Genomic DNA, 24,272 nt, shown 5'->3' with positions numbered 1-24,272 from the left:
TGCCCACCTCCCCTTCCACTACCCCTTGTTCATTTCCCAGAGTTAGATGTCTCTCATGTTTTGTCACTCTCACTGATATTTTCACTCATTTCTCTCCTTTCTCATCAGACATTTCTTGAGCACTTTTTTGAGCACTTTTTAAAAAATATTCCATTTATTTATTCATGAGAGACACAGAAAGAAAGAGAGAGAGAGGTAGAGACATAGGCAGAGGGAGAAGCAGGCTCCATGCAGGGAGCCTGACGTGGGATTCAATCCTGGGTCTCCAGGATCAGGCCCTGGGCTGAAGGTGGCGCTAAACCATTGAGCCACCCAGGCTGCCTCTTGGGCACTTTCTATAGGTTACCAGCCCTGTGCTGAGCCTGGAGAATACAGAGATGAATGAGATATAATTCCCATTAAAAGAATCCTTACTCCTTTGGATACAATACGTCTTCCAAGGCAAGGCAATCAAGAGCATTTAAATAATGGATTTGTCAATAAAGGGGTTGCATAGAGTGCAATCTGGGTAGCTCAGTCAAACATCTGCCTTTGGCTCAGGTTGTGATCCTGGAGTTCCAGGATCAAGCCCCATGTGGGACTCTCTGCTGAGTCCACTTCTCCCTCTCTCTGTCCCTCCCCCAACTCATGTTCTCTCTCTCTCTCTCTTTCTCTCTCTCTCAAATAAATATAATTAAAATATTTTTTAAAACAGTGCTGTATAGGGGCACCTGGTTAAGTGTCTGCCTTCTGCCTTCTGCTCAGGTCACGATCCCAGTGTTCTGGGATCAAGTCCCACTTCAGGCTCCCTGCTCAGCAGGAAGTCTGCTTCTCCCTCCCCCCTGCTTGTATGTGCTCTCTCTCTAGCTCTCTTTCTCTCTCTCTCAAATAAATAAATAAAATCTTTTTTAAAATTAAAAGTTTTGCATAAATACAAACTTATAAAGTCAGAAAGCTAGAAGTTAATATTTATCCTGCTTTCTTTAGACCAGTTATACCCAAATAATAGACCTCAGTCTATTTAATTTAAAACTATTTATTGAGTGCCTGCTATGTGCCAGACACTGCCATGATGCTAAGAAAACATCAGTGAAATAGGCACAAAATCCCCTATATCTTGGAACTCACATTCTAGTGTAATGAGATAGAAAATAAATTACACATGTGAAAAAGTTAAATTACTAGGATGCTAGAAGGTGTTCTGTGTTGTTCAGAAACAGAGCAGAGTATGGGGCTCAGGAACAACTAGGAACAACCTTGTACCTTAGGTCCATCAAAGATCAGCTAACACTTATGTGATTTTTCTCCTTCCTGACACACATGAGCATCGTTAGGAGGAAGGGAGCATGACCCACAAGTGACATCACCCATCCACCTCATTCAACACTTTGTCCCAGGAGTTTTAGGGGCATTACTAATAAGAGAGAACTGGAGGATGAAGTGACCATAATATCTAAAACTCTTTGCTCTCCCCACCAAAAACTTCAACAGAGCTATCTACTTCTCTTTTCCCTCTCTAGTTTCCTAAGTATTCAGGAAGCTGAGAGGTTCTCTCCCCAAAGAACGATGGCACACTGTTTTTTCTCTCCCAGATTTAAGTTCCAGCAAATTATCTCTAAGTTTATATTTATAACCAGAATTCTGTATTGAGTATTCTCAAATGGTCAGGAAATATGCAGGAAATACCACACAATGATACATATTGACAGGCACGTCAGTTTATTTTTTTTTATGGAATACTACCTAGCCATCAGACAGGAGCAATACTTGCCATTTACAAGGACGTGGATAGAACTAGAGTGTATTCTGCTGAGAGAAATAAGTCAATGAGTGAGAGATAATTATCATATGGTTTACTAATATGCGGAATATAAGAAACAGCATAGAGGATCATATGATAAGGGGGAGAAAACTGAATGGGAAGTCATTAGGAAGGGAGAAAAACCATGAGAGACTCTTAACTATAGGAAACAAATTGAGGGTTGAAGGAGGGGGGTGGGTGGGGAATGGGGTAATTGGGTGGTGGCCATTAAAGAAGGCATGCTATTTGATGAGCACTAGGTGTTATATACAACTGATAAATCATTGAAATCTACATGTGAAGCTAAGTAGGTAGTTTATGTTAGCTAATTGAATTTAAATTAAAAAAGAGATTTCCAGGCATTTGTGATCTAAGTTTAGAGAGGCCATTAGGGATATATGAAAATGGAAAAAGGTAAAGAGTCTGTATATGAGACAGAGCAGAATCTTAATAAGTGAGTTACTTAAAGGTATGGAGAAGTTGAAGTCAAACAAATGGAAATTCCAGGAAATCAATAGAATGAGCAGATTCTACTTTCACAGCCTGATCAAAGAATGGCATTTCTGGCTCTGAGGCTATGAGTCTTACAATCATGGGCACATCTTCAGCCCCAGGATGACTGGCCACTGCATCACTGGAACCCCAAAGATTCTTTTCAGAGCCCTCTTTATGTCTCTGTTCTTCAGACTATAGATGAAGGGGTTCAGCATGGGTATGACTATGTGTATATCACCGAGGCCACTGCACTTGTGTGGGAGCTCTGGGGAGCAGCAGAGCTAAAGTACACTTCAAGGCTTGTAGAGTAAAATAAGGAGACAACCAAGAGGTGAGATGCACAGGTAGAAAATGCTTTATACTTGCTCTAAGATGATGAGATTCTATGTATGGGGGAAACAAGAGTAAAGGAACCCAGTGAAAGGACCACCTGCCAGCAGCACAGTCATAAAATATATCACCATGTCATTAAGAAAAGGGTCAGAACAGGCATTCCTGATTACTTGATTGAGTTAAAAAAAAAATGAAGGATTTCCATGCCTGTACAGAAGGACACCCACAACACCATTAAGCTCTGTAATAAGGAATTCAGGACACTAGAACCAGCAGTCCACAGAGCCAGGGATTCATGATAACCATGTAATGCAGGGGGTGACAGATAACCATGCATGTCAGTTTAGTATGTGGTCCAGGTAACACTTTTGAACAACTCTCTGGTTTGGCAAGGCCCTCATAAATCATGGAGTCCAATCCCTAACTAATGTTTGCACTTTCATCTGGCCCCAGGACTTCGAGGTCTCATGCTGTCAGTCATGTTGGCCTCTCTCATGAGCTCCCTGACCTCCATCTTTAACAGCGCCAGCACCCTCTTCACCATGGACCTCTACACCAAGATTAGGAAACAGGCATCAGAGAAGGAGCTTCTTATAGCAGGAAGGTGAGAGCATCCTGATTTCTGTCTAAAATTTCTCTGGAAAATAAAAGTGAACTAGTGTCTTCTCATCTTTGGGTTCAGTGAAATAGATGATGGATTTCTAGAGTGGGGAAGGGAAATTAAGAGGACTTTATCTCTTTCCAGATATAAAATTGGGGACCACATTTTGAAATGAAATAGTCACATTTTCAAATTTTCAAATGCTTCTGGTTTTCTCTGATTTCTTCTTGTCCTCACACTCTGTTCCAACTACATCTTCATGAAACTCTAGTGTCTCCCATGCGGTATAAATTCCCCGCCTACTCTAATAGGTTAATGCACTGTCTCTAGAGGTTTCCATGTATATCTCATGAAGCAAGTCACAGATTAAGTCAAACACCCCACTATGAGTAGTTTATCAACTGTATTCATTAAGAAATGAGATGCCAAGAGAAACTGACCACCCATGCAAAAAGTAGCATTTTGCAGGAGACAGTAGCAATTGCTTAGTAAATTAAACATTTCCAAGGAAAATTCCAGCAGCTCACTTGGTCTAGATCTTGACTCTGGAAAAATGCTATAGGAGAATAAGAACAATAAAGCATCTATGTTTCTGGTAGCGAAAGTGTTGGACCTGAGTTCAGTAAGCCCAAGATGCAGAAGTCCATGCAGAAGTCCGCCAATAGGTATATGATCTTGGGTATAAATGCCTTTATCTCAATAATAAAGTAATGAATTTTTCTTCTCTCTCTCTCTCTCTCTCTCTCTCTCTCTCTCTCATTAAATGCCTACTAGTTCCCAGAATACAAATATGAAAAAGAACATATATGTGAAAAATAATTTCCTGCTTTGTAGAATGTATGCCTTTGTTATAAAGATAGAAAATCAATAAATGTATTCCATATCTGATGGCAAAAAGTGCTAGGAAGAAAGTTAAAGCAGGATTAAAGGTGGATCAATGTGGATGGAACTGAAAGGTATTATTCTGAGTGAAATAAGTCAATTGGAAAAGGACAAACATTATATGGTCTCATTCATTTGGGGAATATAAAAATTAGTGAAAGGGAATAAAAGGAAAGGAGAGAAAATGAGTGAAAATATCAGTGAGGGTGACAAAACATGAGAGACTCCTAACTCTGGGAAATGAACAAGGAGTAGTGGAAGGGGAGGTGGGTAGGGGGTTGGGGTGACTGGGTGATGGGCACTGAGGGGGTCACTTGGCGGGATAAGCACTGGGTATTATGTTAAATGTTGGCAAATTTAACTCCAATAAAAAAATTTTTTTAAAGGATTAAAGGTGGGGGCTCCTCAAGACAGGTGTTCAGGGAGTACTCCCTGAGGAGGTCCCATTTGAGGACAGTCTTGAGGGAAGTGTGGAAGTGAACCCTATGTCTCTGTAGGGAAGGAACAGTAAATGCTGAATTCTTACAACACTCATGTATGTGGTGTGTCTCAGGACAGTGGTGTGAGGTTGGCACATGATGAGCAAGTGGAAAAGTGATAACAACCATAGGCTAAAGGGTAGCTAGAGGTGAAATTATGTAGGGCCACTTAAGCCATAACAAGACTGGATTTTATTCCACATATGACAGAAAACAACTGAAGATAAGAGAGTAAGGGAAGTACATGATTTGTTTTCCAATGATGATAACAAGGAAAACAAGGAAAATGGGTATTATTTATTTATTAAACTTTATTATCTAAGAATCATGCTCAAACTTTCCATGGTTTATCACATTTAATTATTGCAAGGTTGCAGAAAGTTTTTGAAGCTTCAATGAGATACCTGTTCCTCAATCTCCTGCCTAAATACTTGTTCCCCACTTTTCCCCCCCTCTCTGTTTCAGGTGAGCACAGAGAAGTAATGACAGTCCAGTAAATTATGTTTGTTTATTTATACAATAAACACAGAATATTGTGGAGTTTAGCATTAGTCATTCTCCCTGGACCCCAGGAACTTCTAAAAGGGTTTTACCAATATTTTAACCAATTCTTTCTACCTGTCAAAGTACTCAAGGAGTAAAATACACAAATTACCATTTCTGGCCAATTCACTCCACATTCTGGAATAAAGAATATTGTAATTCTAACCTGTGTACGCTGACTTAGTTTTTCTGAAGCTAGGAAAAAAGATCAAAATGGGAGTCACAAAAAAAAAAGGGGGAGTCACTTTCATTATCAAACAAATAATTACTTACTCATAGAAATAGTATGGTGGTTTTTTTCTAACTGATATATTACATAAATTGCATTAGAGAATTATTAACCAGTGACTGACATTTGAACTGTTATGAATGGATGTTTAATCTCATAATTGAAGCTATTTTTACTAATTGTAGACAAGCAATTGCTTTATTGGCATTTTACTAACCAGTGATCATTAAGCATGGCATGGCTTCATGTGAGGTTGAGTTTGATTTTATTTGGAAAATCAATGAATGGCCACAAGAATGAATTTAAGAACTAAAGAACAATAGAAGTATTGATAATGCTCTTTGTTTAATATTTAAATCATTTTGTTTTCTCCTCAGGCTATTTATCATTCTATTAATTGTCATCAGTATTTTGTGGGTCCCATTAGTGCAGGTATCTCAAAATGGACAACTGTTCCATTATATAGAATCAATTTCTAGCTACCTTGGGCCTCCTGTTGCAGCTGTCTTCCTGCTTGCCATCTTCTGTAAAAGAGTCAATGAACAAGTAAGTAAAAATCAGAAAACTTCTTCCCTGCTAGAGTAAGAAAGTTAATTCTTTCACTGGTAGAAAAATGCATTCTTTCCACTTTGTATATACAACTCAAAGCCCATCTCAATTTTTTTAAAGATTTTATTTATCAATTCTTGAGAGACAGAGAGAGAGAGAGACAGAGAGAGAGGCAGAGACACAAGCAGAGGGAGAAGCAGGCTCCATGTAGGGAGCCCAATGTGGGACTCCATCCCGGGTCTCCGGGATCATGCCCCAGGGGGAAGGCAGGTGCTAAACCGCTGAGCCACCCATCTCAATTTTAATTGTAATCAGCTACAATTCCTGATTCTCACTAACGTGTGTAAATATATAGGACACACTTATAGTACAATCTTTTTTAAGATTGTATTTATTTATTTGAGAGAGAGACAGACATAGTGAGAGAAAGCATAAACAAGGAGGAGAGGAAGAAACAGGTTCCCCACCGAGCAGGGAGCCCAACATAGGACTTGATCTCAGGACCCCAGGATTTTGACCTTAGTCAAAAGCAGACACTTAACCAACTAAGCCACCCAGGCACCTCAGTACAATCTTTATATTTCTTACAAAATATTATATACATACATGACGTGATGCTAAGGAACACAAGTTTTGGAGTAAGACTGACAGGATCCAATCCTGGATCTACCACTTTATATCATTGTGATCTTGAGCAAACCATTTGATTCTGTGTAGAATGAAGTTAATCATATGCCTACCTTATAGGATTGCTGTGAGGATTAAGAGATTTTTTTTAAATGTGAAGTACTCAGAAAAGAACCTACCACACTAGTAACAACTCAAAATATGTTAATTTTTATTCTTATATCTGTAACTGATTATTATGGATAATGTACATTTAATCCCTTAATTGTTTCCAATTGTTAGCTTATTATAATTTTGAAGTGAAGAATAGGTGCAGAGAGGTTAATATCTTATGTGCTTTTCAAATGTTACTTATTATTAGTAAGTGGGATCTTGGGATTCAGACTCAGGTCTACCTCCAACCAAAGCTCATACTCATAATCTCTATGCAACACTGTTTCCCTAAACATAACATCTTGATCAGGGAATCAAGGGATACATATTTCCAATCGCACTAACTTCTTAGAGAAAATAAATCCTTTTAGTTGTCAAAAGTTTAATAGACCTATCGTAACTATCTAATATCAACTCTGCAAATTGTTCAACATAAGCCATAGTTCTGTTTATTCTATAAAATAAGTCACTACTTTTGAAATCTATATATAAAATAAAATTCAAGGTAAGCTTAAGTCTGGGTCAGAGTAGGCAGTAGTGTCCTGGTGCAATGAAATCTCAGGATCACAGAAAGAGGCAGCCCACTAATAAACATGTGTATTTGCATCTTTGATGAGTTTATGCTCAAGGTTAGCCATTGTTGGTTCTTAGTGAAGAAAACAGGTAGGATGATGATAATGATTTACTCAAATGAGCGTCTCATTTTTTTCCAAATACTCTTATTTTATTCTTGTTCCTTTTGCAGGGAGCCTTCTGGGGTCTAATCACTGGACTTGTGATTGGCCTCATTCGTATGATTGCAGAGTTTGCCTATGGAACGAGTAGTTGTTTGGCTGCCAGTAACTGTCCTGAAATCATCTGTGGAGTACACTATCTGTACTTTGCCATCATTCTCTTTTTTGTTTCCATGCTGGTCATCCTGGGAATTTCCCTGCTAACAAAACCCATTCCTGATGTACATGTGAGTGATGAAAAGCGGAAATATGTTTATTTAAAAAATAGTTATTTGCCTTCCAGGAAAATGGACTCTTAACTCTGGGAAATGAACTAGGGGTGGTGGAAGGGGAGATGGCTGGGGGGTTGGGGTGATGGGCACTGAGGAGGGCACTTGATGGGATGAGCACTGGGTGTTATTCTATATGTTGGCAAATTGAACACCAATAAAAAATAAATTTATACATTAAAAAAAGAGTTTCAGCAAAGAAAGTAGATATTGTATAAGAAATTTTATGAGTAAGAAAAAAAAGAAATTTTATGAGTAAGAATCTTATGAAGTAGGATGCCCAGGTAGCTCAGCGGTTGAGCATCTGTCTTTGGCTCAGCGTGTGATCCCGGGTCTACGGATAGAGTCCCACATCAGGCTCCCTGTGAGGAGCCTGCTTCTCCCTCTGCCTATGTCTCTGCCTCTCTCTGTGTCTTCATGAATAAATAAATAAAATCTTTTAAAGAAAGTCTTATGAAGCTATAATTAGAAATATTAGCTGTAAGGTGGAAGCATATGCTTGTTATGTCAACAACAAATAAAAAAGCCAATTACAAATTCTGGTAAATCCATACAAGAAAGTCATGAGCCAAATAATGAGACCAAGTAAAATGAAGTGTGACTTCAAACATATGATAGGTTATAATTTTGAAACCCATTTGATACTTGAAATCATTTCTTTAGAATGACCTAGAGCTGGTATTTATTCACTGTATCCAATCACATGTCTTGGATCTATGGCACAGGAAAAAAGTAGCTATAATAACATAAATAGCCATTTATTTTCAAATTTTCAATCAACACACAGACCAAGCATGGAAAATTAATCATATTGACAAAAAAAAAACAAAATTCTATAAAGCTTATAATAGTTTTAAAATAATGATACAGTTGACAAAAGCTTGGAGATTGGCTGGGAAATAAATGTGTAAGGGCATAAATTGCTATCAGGATTTAATAGCAGTAACTATATAAACATGATGGATCCAGAAACGAAGCTTAGGAAGATATTTTAGGGGCACCTGGATGGCTCAGTCAGTTAAGCATCTGACTTCAGCTCAGATCATATCTCAGGGTCTGAGAATCAAGCCCCATGTTGGCTCTGTGCTGGCCAGGAATCTGCTTCTCCTTCTCCCTCTGCCCCTCCCCCTATCCATGTGCACACACTCTCTCTCTATCTTTCTCTCAAATGAATAAATAAAATCTTTTTTTAAAAAAAGAAGATATCTTAAAAGTTACAAAAGTAACCACTAGACAACTGAAAGTAATAATGTTGCAGCTAATAACAGCTGAATAAGGACAGTGAGTATGTATATGTAAGTTAGATGTATATGCAAGTTAGATAAATCTTTAACTTTTATGAAATTATAAATGTATAAGTTAGATAAGTGTAAGTTAGTATATATTAGATAATTTTTTGACTTTTATGGATTTATAAATCCAGAAGTAAGAGTGGTAAGCATATTACTTGAAAGTGCTTAATAACTACTGGGAGAGTTAAAAACAGAAATAATTGTAAATGGTCAGTGCGTTTTCGTGAATTCGTGTTGTAGAAGACCTCTTCTTTGTTACCTCTAGTGTTCGGTGCCATTTGATTTTTTTGGCACTATACAATAAACAAATGTACCATCATATTATTGTAAACATTTGCCCATCACTAATGTGTTTGTCTACGGTGTCTGTACAGCTGTATCGCTTGTGTTGGGCTCTTCGAAACAGTACAGAGGAACGGATTGATTTAGATGCAGAAGAGAAAAGATATGAAGAAGCTGATGATAATGTTGATGAAGGTAATATTTGGTTACATTTAGTTTTTATGTAGAATCTCTCTGTACCTGAATTGCTTTTATGTTTGCTTTATTTTTTAATGCCACTAAATTCAGTTTCTGATAAAGCTGTTAGATTTATGGCAAACTGAAATTTCAAAATCTTACCTTCCAAAAAAATTAAGACAATTAATTACAAATGAAATCTCTCCATTCACCTGCCTCTCCATCAGTCTGTCTATTCATCTATCATTCATCCATGGATCTGTGTACCGGCTCTGAGGTGAAAATCAATTCTAGTCTCTCCTCTTCCTGGTTACATATTAAATGTTCAACTAATCAATCTTGATTGACAGTGATTAGGCACCTAGCATCTAGTCCCACCTTTTTCTCCAACCTTGTTTTTCATTCTTCTCTCCAATATACCCTCCATTCCAGCCAGGCAGATTTCTTCACTTCCCACCACACACACACACACACACATATACCAAGTTCTTTAGAATATTTTTACTTCTCCTAAGAGAAAAAAATTGCCTATCCTTTGAAACTAGGTTCTAATCTCATTTCCAACAAGGAAACTTCTCCAGGGTCCACCCCCATGGCTCTTTGGTTACCTGGTATTTTTTAAACCATTGAAAAAGTTTAGCACTTCAGGACATGTAGTCTTGAACTATACACCAATTGTTTCATTTGATTTGGCTTAGATTCTTCAACTTGAGGAAAGAATAAAGGCCTTCTACTTTTGGATTTCTTTATCAGTGTTCTGGAGTAAGAATGGTTTATATGGTTTTTCTTTTTTTATACTTTGTCTGGTTTTGGTATTAAAATCATAGTGTTGGGATCCCTGGGTGGCGCAGCGGTTTAGCGCCTGCCTTTGGCCCAGGGCACGATCCTGGAGACCCGGGATCGAATCCCACATCAGGCTCCCGGCGCATGGAGCCTGCTTCTCCCTCTGCCTGTGTCTCTGCCTCTCTCTCCTCTCTCTCTCTCTCTCTGTGACTATCATAAAAAAATAAAAATTTAAAAAAAAAAAATTAAAAAAAAAAAATAAATAAAAAATAAAATAAAATCATAGTGTTCTCATAAAATGAATTGTAAACATTTCAATAAGATTGGAATGATTTCTGCATCAAAATGTTGGTATTTTGCTAATAATATCATTAGGCCTTAGGGCCTGGAATGGGAAGGGGTTTAACCAGATTAAATTTGTATTAAGCAATGCCTCTAGAGGTATTTGGAAGTTCCATTTCTTGGTTAATCAGTTTTGGAAAATTTTTATTTTGTAGTATTTTGTCCATTTAGCACACATTTTAAATATATTGACATGAAGTTATTCATACTACTTATTGGCTTTTCCATCTCTACTACCTCTGTAGTTATGCATTCTGTTTAATTCCTAATATAACTTTTTGTGATTTCTCCTTTTTTCTTGATAAATCTCACTAACTTGTCTATTTTACTTTTCTTTTTTAAACTATTATTTATTTATCTATTTATTTATTTAAGAGAGAGAATTTGAGCAGGGGGAGGGACAAAGGAAGAGGGAGACAAGCAGATGTCCTGCTGACAGGGAGCCCTATGTGGGGCTTGATGTCAGGACAATGAGATCATGATCTGAGCCAAAATCAAGAGTTGGGTGGGTGTTTACTTCAGAAAGAAATTGAGGAAGACACAAAGAGATGGAAAAATATTCCATGCTCATGGATTGGAAGAATTAATATTGTGAAAATGTCAGTGTTACCCAGGGCAATTTACACGTTTAATGCAATCCCTATCAAAATACCATGGACTTTCTTCAGAGAGTTGGAACAAATCATCTTAAGATTTGTGTGGAATCAGAAGAGACCCCAAATAGCCAGGGGAATATTAAAAAAGAAAACCATAGCTGAGGGCATCACAATGTCAGATTTCAGGTTGTACTACAAAGCTATGGTCATCAAGACAGTGTGGTACTGGCACAAAAGCAGACAAACAGATCAATGGAACAGAATAGAGAATCCAGAAATGGAACCTCAACTTTATAATCAACTAATATTCGACAAAGGAGGAAAGACTATCCACTGGAAAAAAAGACAGTCTCTTCAATAAATGGTGCTGGGAAAATTGGACATCCACATGCAGAAGAATGAAACTGGACCACTCCCTTGAGCCATACACAAAGATAAACTCAAAATGGATGAAAGATCTAAATGTGAGACAAGATTCCACCAAAATCCTAGAGGAGAACACAGGCAACACCCTTTTTGAACTTGGCCACAGTAACTTTTTGCAAGATACATCCATGAAGGCAAAAGAAACAAAAGCAAAAGTGAACTGTTGGGACTTCATCAAGATAAGAAGCTTTTGCACAGCCAAGGATACAGTCAACAAAACTACAGAATGGGAGAAGATATTTGCAAATGACGTATCAGATAAAGGGCTAGTTTCCAAGATCTATAAAGAATTTATTAAACTCAACACCAAAGAAACAAACAATCCAATCATGAAATGGGCAAAAGACATGAACAGAAATCTCACAGAGGAAGACATAGACATGGCCAACAGGCACATGAGAAAATGCTCTGCATCACTTGCCATCAGGGAAATACAAATCAAAACCACAATGAAATACCACCTCACACCAGTGAGAATGGGGAAAATTAACAAGGCAGGAAACCACAATGTTGGAGAGGATGCGGAGAAAAGGGAACCCTCTTACACTGTTGGTGGGAATGTGAACTGGTGCAGCCACTCTGGAAAACTGTGTGGAGGTTCCTCAAAGAGTTAAAAATAGACCTGCCCTATGACCCTGCAATTGCACTGTTGGGGATTTACCCCAAAGATTCAGATGCAATGAAACGCTGGGACACCTGCACCCCGATGTTTATAGCAGCAATGTCCACAATAGCCAAACTGTGGAAGGAGCCTCGGTGTCCATCGAAAGATGAATGGATAAAGATGTGGTTTATGTATACAATGGAATATTACTCAGCCATTAGAAATGACAAATACCCACCATTTGCTTCAACGTGGATGGAACTGGAGGGTATTATGCTGAGTGAAATAAGTCAATCGGAGAAGGACAAACAGTGTATGTTCTCATTCATTTGGGGAATATAAATAATAGTGAAAGGGAATATAAGGGAAGGGAGAAGAAAATGACTCTTAACTCGAGGAAATGAACTAGGGGTGGTGGAAGGGGAGGAGGGCGGAGGGTGGGGGTGAATGGGTGACGAGCACTGAGGAGGGCACTTGACGGGATGAGCACTGGGTGTTATTCTGTATGTTGGCAAATTGAACACCAATAAAAAATAACTTTATATTTTTTTAAAAAAAAGGAATATAGGGTTACCAGCATTTCCTTTCCAAGAGGTGACTTTCATACAGGGGTTTTTTTAATTTTTTAGTTTTTTAAAACGATTTATTTACTTTAGAGAGAGTGATCAAGTGAAGGAAGGGGCAGAGGGAAAGGGAGAGAGAGAAAGAGAATCCTCAAGCAGATCCCCTATCACAGGTAGAGCCTGACTCGTGGCTCAATCCTGGGACCCTGAGATCTGAGCTGAAATCAAGAGTCAAGCACTCAACCAACTTAGCCACCCAGGCACCCATTTCCTAGAAGTTTTAAAGGTTAGCCATCTGTCCTTTGGCTAGACAGAGACGAACTTCTTTGATTGTGAAATGCTGAGAATAAGAGTTTTCATTTACTTATAAAATTAGTATTTGTGTGTATGTGTCCTATATTTAAAAAGCAGTTATCTCATTAAAAACTTTTGATTATGAATTTTTTTAGAATTATAAGATCATACATTTCAAGAAAACTCAGCCTTAATGTTTTTGATCACATTACATGGTTTTCTTTCAAGCATTAAAAATATGGTACTGAGGACTATTCATGAATTTAAATAATCCTATTTTCCCTTTATTTTATTTTATAATTTAGTACGCATTATTAAAGTTTCACTAATGTGGCAACCTATAAAAAAAAAAAAAAGAAACGACAAATACCCACCATTTGCTTCAATGTGGATGGAACTGGAGGGTATTATGCTGAGTGAAGTAAGTCAATAGAAGGACAAACATTATCTGTTCTCATCATTTGGGGAATATAAATAATAGTGAAAGGGAATATAAGGGAAGGGAGAAGAAATGTGTGGGAAATATCAGAAAGGGAGACAGAACATAAAGACTCCTAACTCTGGGAAACGAACTAGGGGTGGTGGAAGGGGAGGAGGGCAGGGGGTGGGGGTTAATGGGTGATAGGCACTGAGGGGGGCACTTGACGGGATGAGCACTGGGTGTTATTCTGTATGTTGGCAAATTGAACACCAATAAAAAATTAATTTATTAAAAAAAAAGAAATGGGAAGAAGACATGAACAGATGTTTCTCCAAAGACCTCCATATGGCTAGCAAACATATGAAAAAAATGCTCCGCATCACTTGTCATCAGGGAAATACAAATCCGAACCACAATGAGACCACTTTACCAGGTAAGAAAGGATAAAATTAACAAGACAAGAAACAACAAATGTTGGAGAGGATATGGAGAAAGGGAAACCCTCTTGCACTGTTGGTGGGAATGCAAGCTGGTACAGCCCCTCTGGAAAACAGTATGGAGGTTCCTCAAGAAGTTAAAAATAGAGTTACCCTATGACCCAGCAATTGCATTACTGAGTACCCCAAAGATACTGATGTAGTGAAGTGACAAGATACCTGCACCCCAATGTTCATAGTAGTAATGTCCACAATAGCCAAACTGTGGAGGAAGTCTTGATGTCCATGGACAGATGAATGGATAAAGAAGATGTGATAGATAGATGATAGGTAGATAGATAGATAGACCTACAATGGAATATTATTCAGCCATCAGAAAGGATAGATACCTACCATTTGCACCGACAGGAATGGAACTCGAGGGTATTATGCTGAGTGAAATAAGTTAATTGGAGAAAAACAATTATTATATGGTTTCATTCAAATATGCAGTATTGGAAATAGTGAAAAAGACCACAAGGGAAGGGGGGGAAACTGAGTGGGGGAAAATTAGAGTAGAAGACAAACCATGAGAGACTCCTGACTCTGGGAAACAAACAAAAGGTTGTGGAACGGGAGAAGGATGGGGGGATAAGGTGGCTGGGCGACAAGCATTAAGGAGGGCACGTGATGTGATGAGTACTGGGTGTTATACTATATGTTGGCAAACTGAAGTTCAATAAAATAAAATAAATTGAATATTACTTCATTAATTTTCAGCCTTCCTTCTTGTATAATGTAAATAAATAAAGCTATGCATTTTCCTCAAAGTAATGCTTTTGTTGCATCTCAAGCTTTTAATCTGTAGAATTTTCTTTACCATTTATTTATAAGAATGGTCTTTTTTTAAGATTTTACTTGTTTGTTCATGAGAGCACAGGAAGAGAGGCAGAGACACAGGCAGAGGGAGAAGCAAGCATCCTGCTGGGAACCCCAATGAGGACTTGATCCTGGAACTCCAGGATCACACCCTGAGCCAAAGACAGATGCTCAACCACTGAGCCACCCAGGCATCCCTGTTTATAAGAATAGTCTTACATTTATTATGTTTTTTTCATAGACATTTGAATTTAGAAGTATATTTTAAATTCTCCAATACAACAAATAGCCTTGTACTTAGAGCTTTCTGTATTTTTGCCAGTTTACCTTTGGGATAGATTTTGAGAAGTTTGAATTTTGGGTCAATACCTATGCAATTTTGCTATATGCTGCCAAATTCCCATCTGTGAAGGTTGAATCATGCTTTTGTAGCAACAGTGTGTGAGAGTGCCTGCTTCTACACAAATTAATATAGGATACTGTGAAACTTTTTAATTTTTTTGTCACTGACAGATGAGTAGCAGTATCTCAGTGTCATTTTTTTCAAATTTCTCTTTTTTTGTTATTCAAGGTTTTATTTACATTCTATTTAGTCAGGGATCCCTGGGTGGCTCAGTGGTTTAGTGCCTGCCATTGGCTCAGGGCAGGATCCTGGAGTCCTGGGATCAAGTCCTACATCAGGTTTCCTGCATGGAGCCTGCTTCTCCCTCTGCCTGTCAATCTCTCTCTCTCTCTCTCTCTCTCTCATTTCTCATAAATAAATAAATAAATAAATAAATAAATAAATAAAATCTTTTTAAAAAATTTCTAATTAGTCAAGGTGCCTGAGTGGTGCAGTAAGTTAAGTGTCTGACTCTTGATTTTGACTCAGGTCATGATCTCACAATCATGAGATGGAGCTCCGTGTGGGACTCTGCACTCAGTGCAGCATCTGCTTGAGACTCTCTCTCCCTCCCCCTCTCCCGCTGCCCCTCACATTTGTGCTCTTTCTCTCTATAAAATAAAAAAATCTCTTATTAAAAATTAATACATTCTGGTTAGTCAACATATAGTTTCAGGAGTAAATTTAATGACTCATCACTTACAGATAACAGTACTCATAACAAGTGCCCTCCTTAATACTTAATACCCATCCCCACTCACTTCCCCTCCAGCAACCTTCAGTTTGTTTTCTATAGCTATGACTCTCTTATAGTTTGCCTCCTTCTTTTTTCCCCCTCCCTCTATGTTCATCTGTTTTGTTTCCTAAATTCCAAATATGAGTGAAATCATATGGTATTTCTATTTCTCTGACTTATTTCTCTTAGCATATGACACTGTAGCTCCATCTGTGTCATTGCAAATGGCAAGATTTCATTTTTTTGATGGCTGAGTAATATTACATTATAGACATAGATATATATATACCACATCTTTATCCTTTCAAATTTCTCTTTTTTGAGTGAATTTAAGAACTTTTTATCTATGTATATATATATGTGTCTACATGGGATTGTCAGAAGTCTTTTCTATTTTTAATGGCCAATGTATGCTAAGGATATTAAACCTTTTATGGTATAAGGTGCAAATGTTTTTTCCCAGTTTGTCACTTGTTTTTACTTTGTTTATTTAACTTTATGCCATGCAAAAGTTTTCAGTTTTATATAATCAAAGTTATCTATATTTTCTCAGGGATTCCCCTAACACTTAAAAGTGGTTGTAATCATTCTTTACAGTCATCTGTACTACATTTACAGGAGTTTTATTTCCCATGTTCTGTGATTATTTGTTTGTCTTTTTTTGTTTCAGATAATCCTGAGAAACCCCGTGGATGCCTCAGGAAGGCTTATGACATATTTTGTGGTTTGCAGAAGACAGGTCCCAAACTGAGCAAAGAAGAGGAAGAAGCCCAGAAAAAGAAGCTGACAGACACATCTGAGAAGCCTTTATGGAGGACTATAGTGAATGTCAATGCCATTCTACTCCTAGCAGTGGCTGTCTTTGCCCATGGCTATTTTGCCTGAATTCTATCTGAGCCATTAAATAATTTATTAAGCAAAGGATAATTTTATTGATTTTTTTCACTTTTAAAGTTTGTTATGTTTCAAAGAGAGGTAATTTCAAACAGGAGAAAAAACTTGGTAATTTTATCATATGAGATAACTATAGACCTGATTTTTAGCTTTTGTTGTTCCTTTGTGTCAATAAAGAAAGAGTTGACAATTTAGAAAGCCACGGAGCTGACTTTATATGTGTGTATGGACTAGGACCATTGGGTCTAAAAAACTTTTTTTCCCCACCAGGTAGATTGTCCTACCTTATTCTTGCTTTCTATTTCCAGAGATTTCCAATTAGAAGGAATGCCTCTTCCAACTCTGCCTCATATAGTAACTGCCTCATCTGTAAAACAGTGACCTCCCAATCTCTCTTTACTGACCTCATGGAAAATATAAATATTTCCTAATAGTTGAGGGGAAGTGAGCTATAAATGTCTGTTATAAATAATTTTATGAATTTACTGGAAATTATTAGCTTATGTCTTAAATAAAGCCATCTCCTACTAAATGTTTGCCCATTAAGCCATTTATTTCATAAACTACTTTATAAAAATAATTCACACATCATAAAATAAATCTATGTAAAGTGTATAATTCAGTGGGATGCTCGGGTGGCTCGGTTGGTTGAGCATCTGACTCAGTTTCAGCTCAGGTCATGAGCTCACTGTTGTGGGGTCCAGCTTCATGCTCAGTGTGGAGTCTGATTTTCTACCCCTCTCTCTCCCTCAACCTCTGCCCCATCCCAACTTGCATACTCTCTTTCTGTCTCTAAAATAAGTAATTAAGGGGAGCCTAGGTGATTCAGTTGGTTAAGCATCTGGCTCTTGATTTCAGCTCAGGTCATGATCTCAGTGTTGTGAGATCAAGCCCCAAACTGGCTTCATGTTCAGTGTGGAGTCTGCTGGAGATTCTCTGGCTCTTCCTGTCTCCCTGTCCCTTTCCCCATTCACACTCTGTCTCACACTCCAATAAATAAATAAAATATTTTTAAAAAATAAAATAAGTAAATAAATCTTCAAAAATAATATAATAAGGTGTACAATTCAGTGTATTTTAGAATATTTACAGAGTAGTTCAACAATTACCACAATCTAACTTTCTACATTAACATTATTTATTGAAATCATTACTTGAATATACATATTTGTCTGTCTGTATTTCCGTGTTATTTTGACATTCTGAATGAGTTACCTCATGTAGGATTATATATAGTTTTATTATTTTTAAAGATTTTATTTACTTATTCATGAGAGACATGGTGGGGGGAGAGAGAGAGAAAGAGAGAGAAAGGCAGAGACACAGGCAGAGGGAGAACCAGGCTCCATGCAAGGAGCCCAATGTGGGACTCAATCCTGGGACTCCAGGATCATGCCCTGAGCTGAAGGCAGATGCTTAACCTATGAGCCACCCAGGCGTCCCTATATATAGTTTTAAAACACACCTTTTTAGAAGTAAATCAGCATATTAAAATGGTTTTAATAAATTACATAAGAAATGTCTATCTATCATGTTGTTATAAAATTCAGTGTTTTGGCCTATAGAATCAAATAAAACACTCTCCACTGACAATCTGTCTCTCCCATACTTCCATTAAGTTTACAAAGAATAAGTGTTAACAGTTTAAAGTATATGTTAAAGTAATTTTTCTATTCATTTGTACCCATATTTTTACACAATGCATCTTACTCCAAATGTTGTTCTATCACTGGCTTTGTCATATAAAATTTATCCTGGAATCTTTGCCTGTGAGTGCATACAGATACCCTCCTTCTTTTTAATAATACATTGTTCTGTGAAATCATTTGACAGCAATTTGACAATTTTTCTACTGAAAAACATTCACCTTGGTTTCAATTATTTGCTATTATCAATGATACCTGACCACATGTACCTGTACGTTCATCTGTTGTCACATTAACCACTTCTGTTTTCTTTAATGATTGATTCTTAATAATGGAATATGGGGGCAAGTATAAGCACTTAATATTTTGATAAAAATTTAAAAGTTATGTTCTAAAGAGGATTTACCAATTTATATTCTCACCATCAGATTATGAAAGTTCCTGTTTATTCACATAATTAATTATCAATCTTAATTCATTTTTATCAATTTGATGATTGAAAAATAATTTTTTTAAAAATGTGTATTTCCACTTAGTGAGATTGTATGTATTTACATATACTCATTAGCTATTTGTATTTTTTCTTCTGTGAATTCCTTGATATATTTTATCAATTTTTCATTCATTTATAGATATTTTAGTCTATATATTTATCATTTGCATATGAATTGCAAATATTTTTTCTTGAAGTCTGTGACTTGCCTTTTAATTCTTTATCTTTAAAAAAAATTCCTTATCTTTTTTTATTTAAATTCGGTTTGCCAACATATAGTATAACACCCAGTGTTCACCCTATCAAGTGCCCTCATTAGTTCCCATCACCCAGTTACTCCATCCCCCTCCCCTTCTTTGTTTGTTTCCCAGAGTTAAGAGTCTCCCATGGTTTGTCTTCCTCTCTAATTTTTCCCAAGGTTCCCTCCTTTCCCTTATAGTCCTTTTCACTATTTCTTATAGTCTACATAAGAATGAAACCATGTGATGATTGTCCTTCTCCAATTGACTTATTTCACTCAGCATAATACCCTCCAATTCCATCTACATCAAAGCAAATGGTAGGAATTTGTCCTTTCTAATGGCTGAGTAATATTCCATTGTATATATAGATCACATCTTCTTTACCCATTCTTCTTTCAATGGACACCGAGGCTCCTTCCACAGTTTGGCTATTGTGGACATTGCTGCTATAAACATTGGGGTGTAGGTGTCCTGTCACTTCACTACATCAGGATCTTTGGGGTAAATACCCAGTAGTGAAATTGCTGGGACATAGGGTAGCTCTATTTTTAATTTCTTGAGGAACCTACACACAGTTTTCCAGAGTGGATGTACCAGCTTGCATTCCCACCAACAATACAAGAAGGTTCCCCATTCTCCACATCCTCTCCAACATTCTTGTTTCCTATATTGTTAATTTTATTCATTCTCACTGGTGTGAGGTGGTATCCTATTGTGGCTTTGATTTGTATTTCCCGAATTTGCCTTTTAATTTTATGTCATTCTTTATTATACAAAACTTTAATTTTTATTTAGTCAGATTTATTCATCTTTTCCTTATACCTCCTGGGTTCTGTAGCTTATTTTCAGTGGCTCACTTTGTCCTTTGGAGGTTTTGTTGTCACAGTTTTTTTTTTTTTTTTTTTTGGTGTTCAATTTACCAACATACAGAATAACTCCCAGTGCCGGTCACCCAATCACTCCCACCCCCCGCCCTCCTCCCCTTCTACCACCCCTAGTTAGTTTCCCAGAGTTAGCAGTCTTTACGTTATGTCTCCCTTTTCTGATATTTCCCACACATTTCTTCTCCCTTCCCTTATATTCACTTTCACTATTATTTATATTCCCCAAACGAATGAGAACATATAATGTTTGTCCTTCTCCGATTGACTTACTTCACTCAGCATAATACCCTCCAGTTCCATCCACGTTGAAGCAAATGGTGGGTATTTGTCATTTCTAATAGCTGAGTAATATTCCATTATATACATAAACCACATCTTCTTTATCCACTCATCTTTCGATGGACACCGAGGCTCCTTCCACAGTTTGGCTAGTCTAGAATGGCCAATAAGTACACATCCAAGGAAGTTGGATTACAAATTATTCCAAGAGATTTCCTCCTTTGTTGCATGATATTTGTTTATCCTTGACTTAAATGGAGCACTTCTAAGTGAAACCAATAAGAATTATTTAGGCTTATAAAGTTTTGTCTTATTAAAAAAAAAAGTTTTGTCTTACTATGTTAAGGAAGTCCCTTTTAATTCTTTTTTTTATTGGAGTTTGATTTGCCGACATATAGTATAACACGTGGTGCTCATCACATCAAGTGCCTGACTCAGAGCGCTCACCCAGTCACTCCATCCCCCATGCCCAACTCCCCTTCCCCTACCCCTTGTTCATTTCCCAGAGTTGGGGGCCTCTCATGTTTGTCGCACTCTCTGATTTTTACCAATCATTTTCTCTCCTTTCCCCTTTAATCCCTTACACTATTTTTTATATACCAAATTTGAGTGAAACCATATAATGATTGTCCTTCGATTGACTCACTTCAATCAGCGAAATACCCTCCAGTTCCATCCAAGTCGAAGCAAATGGTGGGTATTCGTCATTTCTAATGGTTGAGTAATATTCCATTGTATACATATACCACATCTTCTTTGATTTTCTTTTTAAGGTTTACTTTTAATTTATGTGAAATTCAATGTGAGTCCGATGACTTTCCAGGGCAGCTTTCCTTGGAGAGGATTCTTAGATGATGGCCCTTACGTCCAGGCTCCCTCTGTTTTATATTATTTCATTTTATTTTTATTTTTTTATTGAAGTTCAATTTGCCAACATATAGCATATCACCCAGGGCTCAACCCGCCAAGTGCCCCCCTCAGTGCCCAACACCCAGTCACCCCAAACCCCACCCACTTCCCCTTCCACTACCCCTTGTTCATTTCCCACAGTTAGGTGTCTCTCATGTTTTGTCACCCTCACTGATATTTTCACTCATTGTCTCTCCTTTCCCTTTATTCCCTTTCACTAATTTTTATATTCCCCAAATGAATGAGACCATATAATGTTTGTCCTTTTCTGGTTGACTTATTTCACTCAGCATAATACCCTCCAGGTCCCTCCAGGTCGAAGGAAGTAGTGGGTATGTGTCGTTTCTTTTTTTATATAATAAATTTATTTTTTATTGGTGTTCAATTTACCAACATACAGAATAACACCCAGTGCTCATCCCGTCAAGTGTCCCCCTCAGTGCCCGTCACCCATTCACCCCCACCTCCACCCACCTCCCCTTCCACCATCCCTATTTGGTTTCCCAGAGTTAGGAGTCTTTATGTTCTGTCTCCCTTTCTGATATTTCCCACAAATTTCTTCTCCCTTCCCTTATATTCACTTTCACTATTACTTATATTCCCCAAACGAATGAGAACATATAATGTTTGTCCTTCTCCGATTGACTTACTTCACTCAGCATAATACCCTCCAGTTCCATCCACATTGAAGCAAATGGTGGGTATTTGTCATTTCTAATGGCTGAGGAATATTCCATTGTATACATAGACCACATCTTCTTTATCCATTCATCTTTCGATGGACACCGAGGCTCCTTCCACAGTTTGGCTATTGTGGACATTGTTGCTAGAAACATCGGGGTGCAGGTGTCCCGGCATTTCATTGCATCTGAATCTTTGGGGTAAATCCCCAGCAGTGCAATTGCTTGGTCGTAGGGCAGGTCTATTTTTAACTCTTTGAGGAACCTCCACACAGTTTTCCAGAGTGGCTGCACCAGTTCACATTCCCACCAACAGTGTAAGAGGGTTCCCTTTTCTCTGCATCCTCTCCAAGACTTGTGGCTTCCTGCCTTGTTAATTTTCCCCATTCTCACTGGTGTGAGGTGGTATCTCATTGTGGTTTTGATTTGTATTTCTGATGGCAAGTGATGCGGAGCATTTTCTCATGTGCATGTTGGTCATGTCTATGTCTTCCTCTGTGAGATTTCTCTTTATGTCTTTTGTCCATTTCATGATTGGATTGTTTGTTTCTTTGGTGTAGAGTTTAATAAGTTCTTTATAGATTTGGAAAACTAGCCCTTTATCTGATATGTCATTTGCAAATATCTTCTCCCATTCTGTAGGTTGTCTTTTACTTCTGTTGACTGTATCCTTTGCTGTGCAAAAGCTTCTTATCTTGATGAAGTCCCAATAGTTCATTTCTGCTTTTGTTTCTCTTGCCTTCATGGATTTATCTTGCTCGAAGTTACTGTGGCCAAGTTCAAAAAGGGTGTTGCAAAAAAAAAAAAAAAGGGTGTTGCCTGTGTTCTCCTCTAGGATTTTGATGGAATCTTGTCTCACATTTAGATCTTTCATCCATTTTGAGTTTATCTTTGCGTATAGTGAAAGAGAGTGGTCTAGTTTCATTCTTCTGCATGTGGATGTCCAATTTTCCCAGCACCATTCATTGAAGAGACTGTCTTTCTTTCAATGGATAGTCTTTCCTCCTCTATTGAATATTAGTTGACCATAAAGTTCAGGGTCCACTTCTGGGTTCTCTATTCTGTTCCATTCGTCTATGGGTCTCTTTTTGTGCCAGTACTGCACAGTCTTGATGACCACAGCTTTGTAGTACAACCTGAAATCTGGCATTGTGATGCCCCTAGCTATGGTTTTCTTTTTTAATATTCCCCTGGCTATTTGGGGGTTTTTCTGACTCCACACAAATCTTAAGATGATTTGTTCTGACTCTCTGAAGAAAGTCCATGGTATTTTGACAGAGATTGCATTAAATGTGTAAATTGCCCTGGGTAGCATGGACATTTTTACAATATTCATTCTTCCAATCCATGAGCATGGAATATTTTTCCATCTCTTTGTGTCTTCCTCCATTTCTTTCAGAAGTGTTCTGTAGTTTTTAGGGTATAGATCCTTTACCTCTTTGATTGGGTTTATTTCTAGGTATCCTGCAGTGTGGCAGGATAGAAATGGGATTGACTTCTTAATTTCTCTTTCTTCATTCTCATTCTTAGTGTATAGAAATGCCACTGACCTCTGGGCATTGATTTTGTATCCTGCCACACTGCCAAATTACTGTACGAGTTCTAGCAATCTGGGGTGGAGTCTTTTGGGTTTTCTATGTACAGTATCATGTCATCTGCAAAGAGAGAGAGTTTGACTTCTTCTTTGCCAATTCAAATGTCTTTTATTCCTTTTTGTTGCCTAGTTGCTGAGGCTAAAACTTCTAGTACTATGTTGAATAGCAGTGGTGAGTGGACATCTCTGTCATGTTCCTGATCTTAGGGGAAAGGCTCCCAGTGTTTCCCCATTGAGAATGATATTTGCTGTGGGCTTTATATATGGCTTTTAAGATGCTGAGGAATGTTCCCTCTATCCCTACACTCTGAAGAGTTTTGATCAGGAATGGAATGGATGCTCTATTTGTCAAATGCTTTCTCTGCATCTATTTAGAGGATCATATGGTTCTTGTTTTTTCTCTTGCTGATATGATCAGTCACATTGATTGCTTTTTGAATCTTGAACCAGTTATTGCATCCCGAGGATAAATCCCACTTGGTCATGGTGAATAATCTTCTTAATGTTGTTGGATCCTATTGGCTAGTATCTTGTTGAGAATTTTTGCATCTGTGTTCATCAGATCTATAATTCTCCTTTTGGTGGGGTCTTTGCCTGATTTTGGAATTAAATTAATCTATTAAATTAATTAATCTATTGATCTATTAAATTAATTAATTTAATAGAACTTTTCATTTTAAAAAAATATTCCACTACAATTTATCACTTACTGGACCCTGGTCACCCAAGCAACTTAGTAAGTCCTAAAAAGGCATGCATTGAATGTAAACTCATGTTTAGTAGA

General features: G+C 37.6%; 1 protein-coding gene across 1 annotated transcript in view; it reads left to right on the top strand.

Annotated features, from left to right (window-relative positions):
* The window catches only part of LOC144299527 (solute carrier family 5 member 4), a 49,647-nt gene extending 32,406 nt beyond the window's left edge, over nt 1-17,241 (top strand). The window contains exons 11-15 of the mRNA XM_077874990.1: nt 3,062-3,212; nt 5,720-5,888; nt 7,417-7,632; nt 9,341-9,443; nt 16,538-17,241. Of these exons, the coding sequence (XP_077731116.1) occupies nt 3,062-3,212; nt 5,720-5,888; nt 7,417-7,632; nt 9,341-9,443; nt 16,538-16,752 (854 nt within the window). The 3' untranslated portion in view covers nt 16,753-17,241. The remainder of the gene's footprint in view (nt 1-3,061; nt 3,213-5,719; nt 5,889-7,416; nt 7,633-9,340; nt 9,444-16,537) is intronic.
* The last annotated feature ends 7,031 nt before the right edge of the window (nt 17,242-24,272 follow it).

Source organism: Canis aureus, chromosome 27, assembly GCF_053574225.1.
Source record: "Canis aureus isolate CA01 chromosome 27, VMU_Caureus_v.1.0, whole genome shotgun sequence".
Lineage (NCBI taxonomy): Eukaryota > Metazoa > Chordata > Mammalia > Carnivora > Canidae > Canis > Canis aureus.
This window is presented reverse-complemented; position numbering and strand designations above follow the sequence as displayed.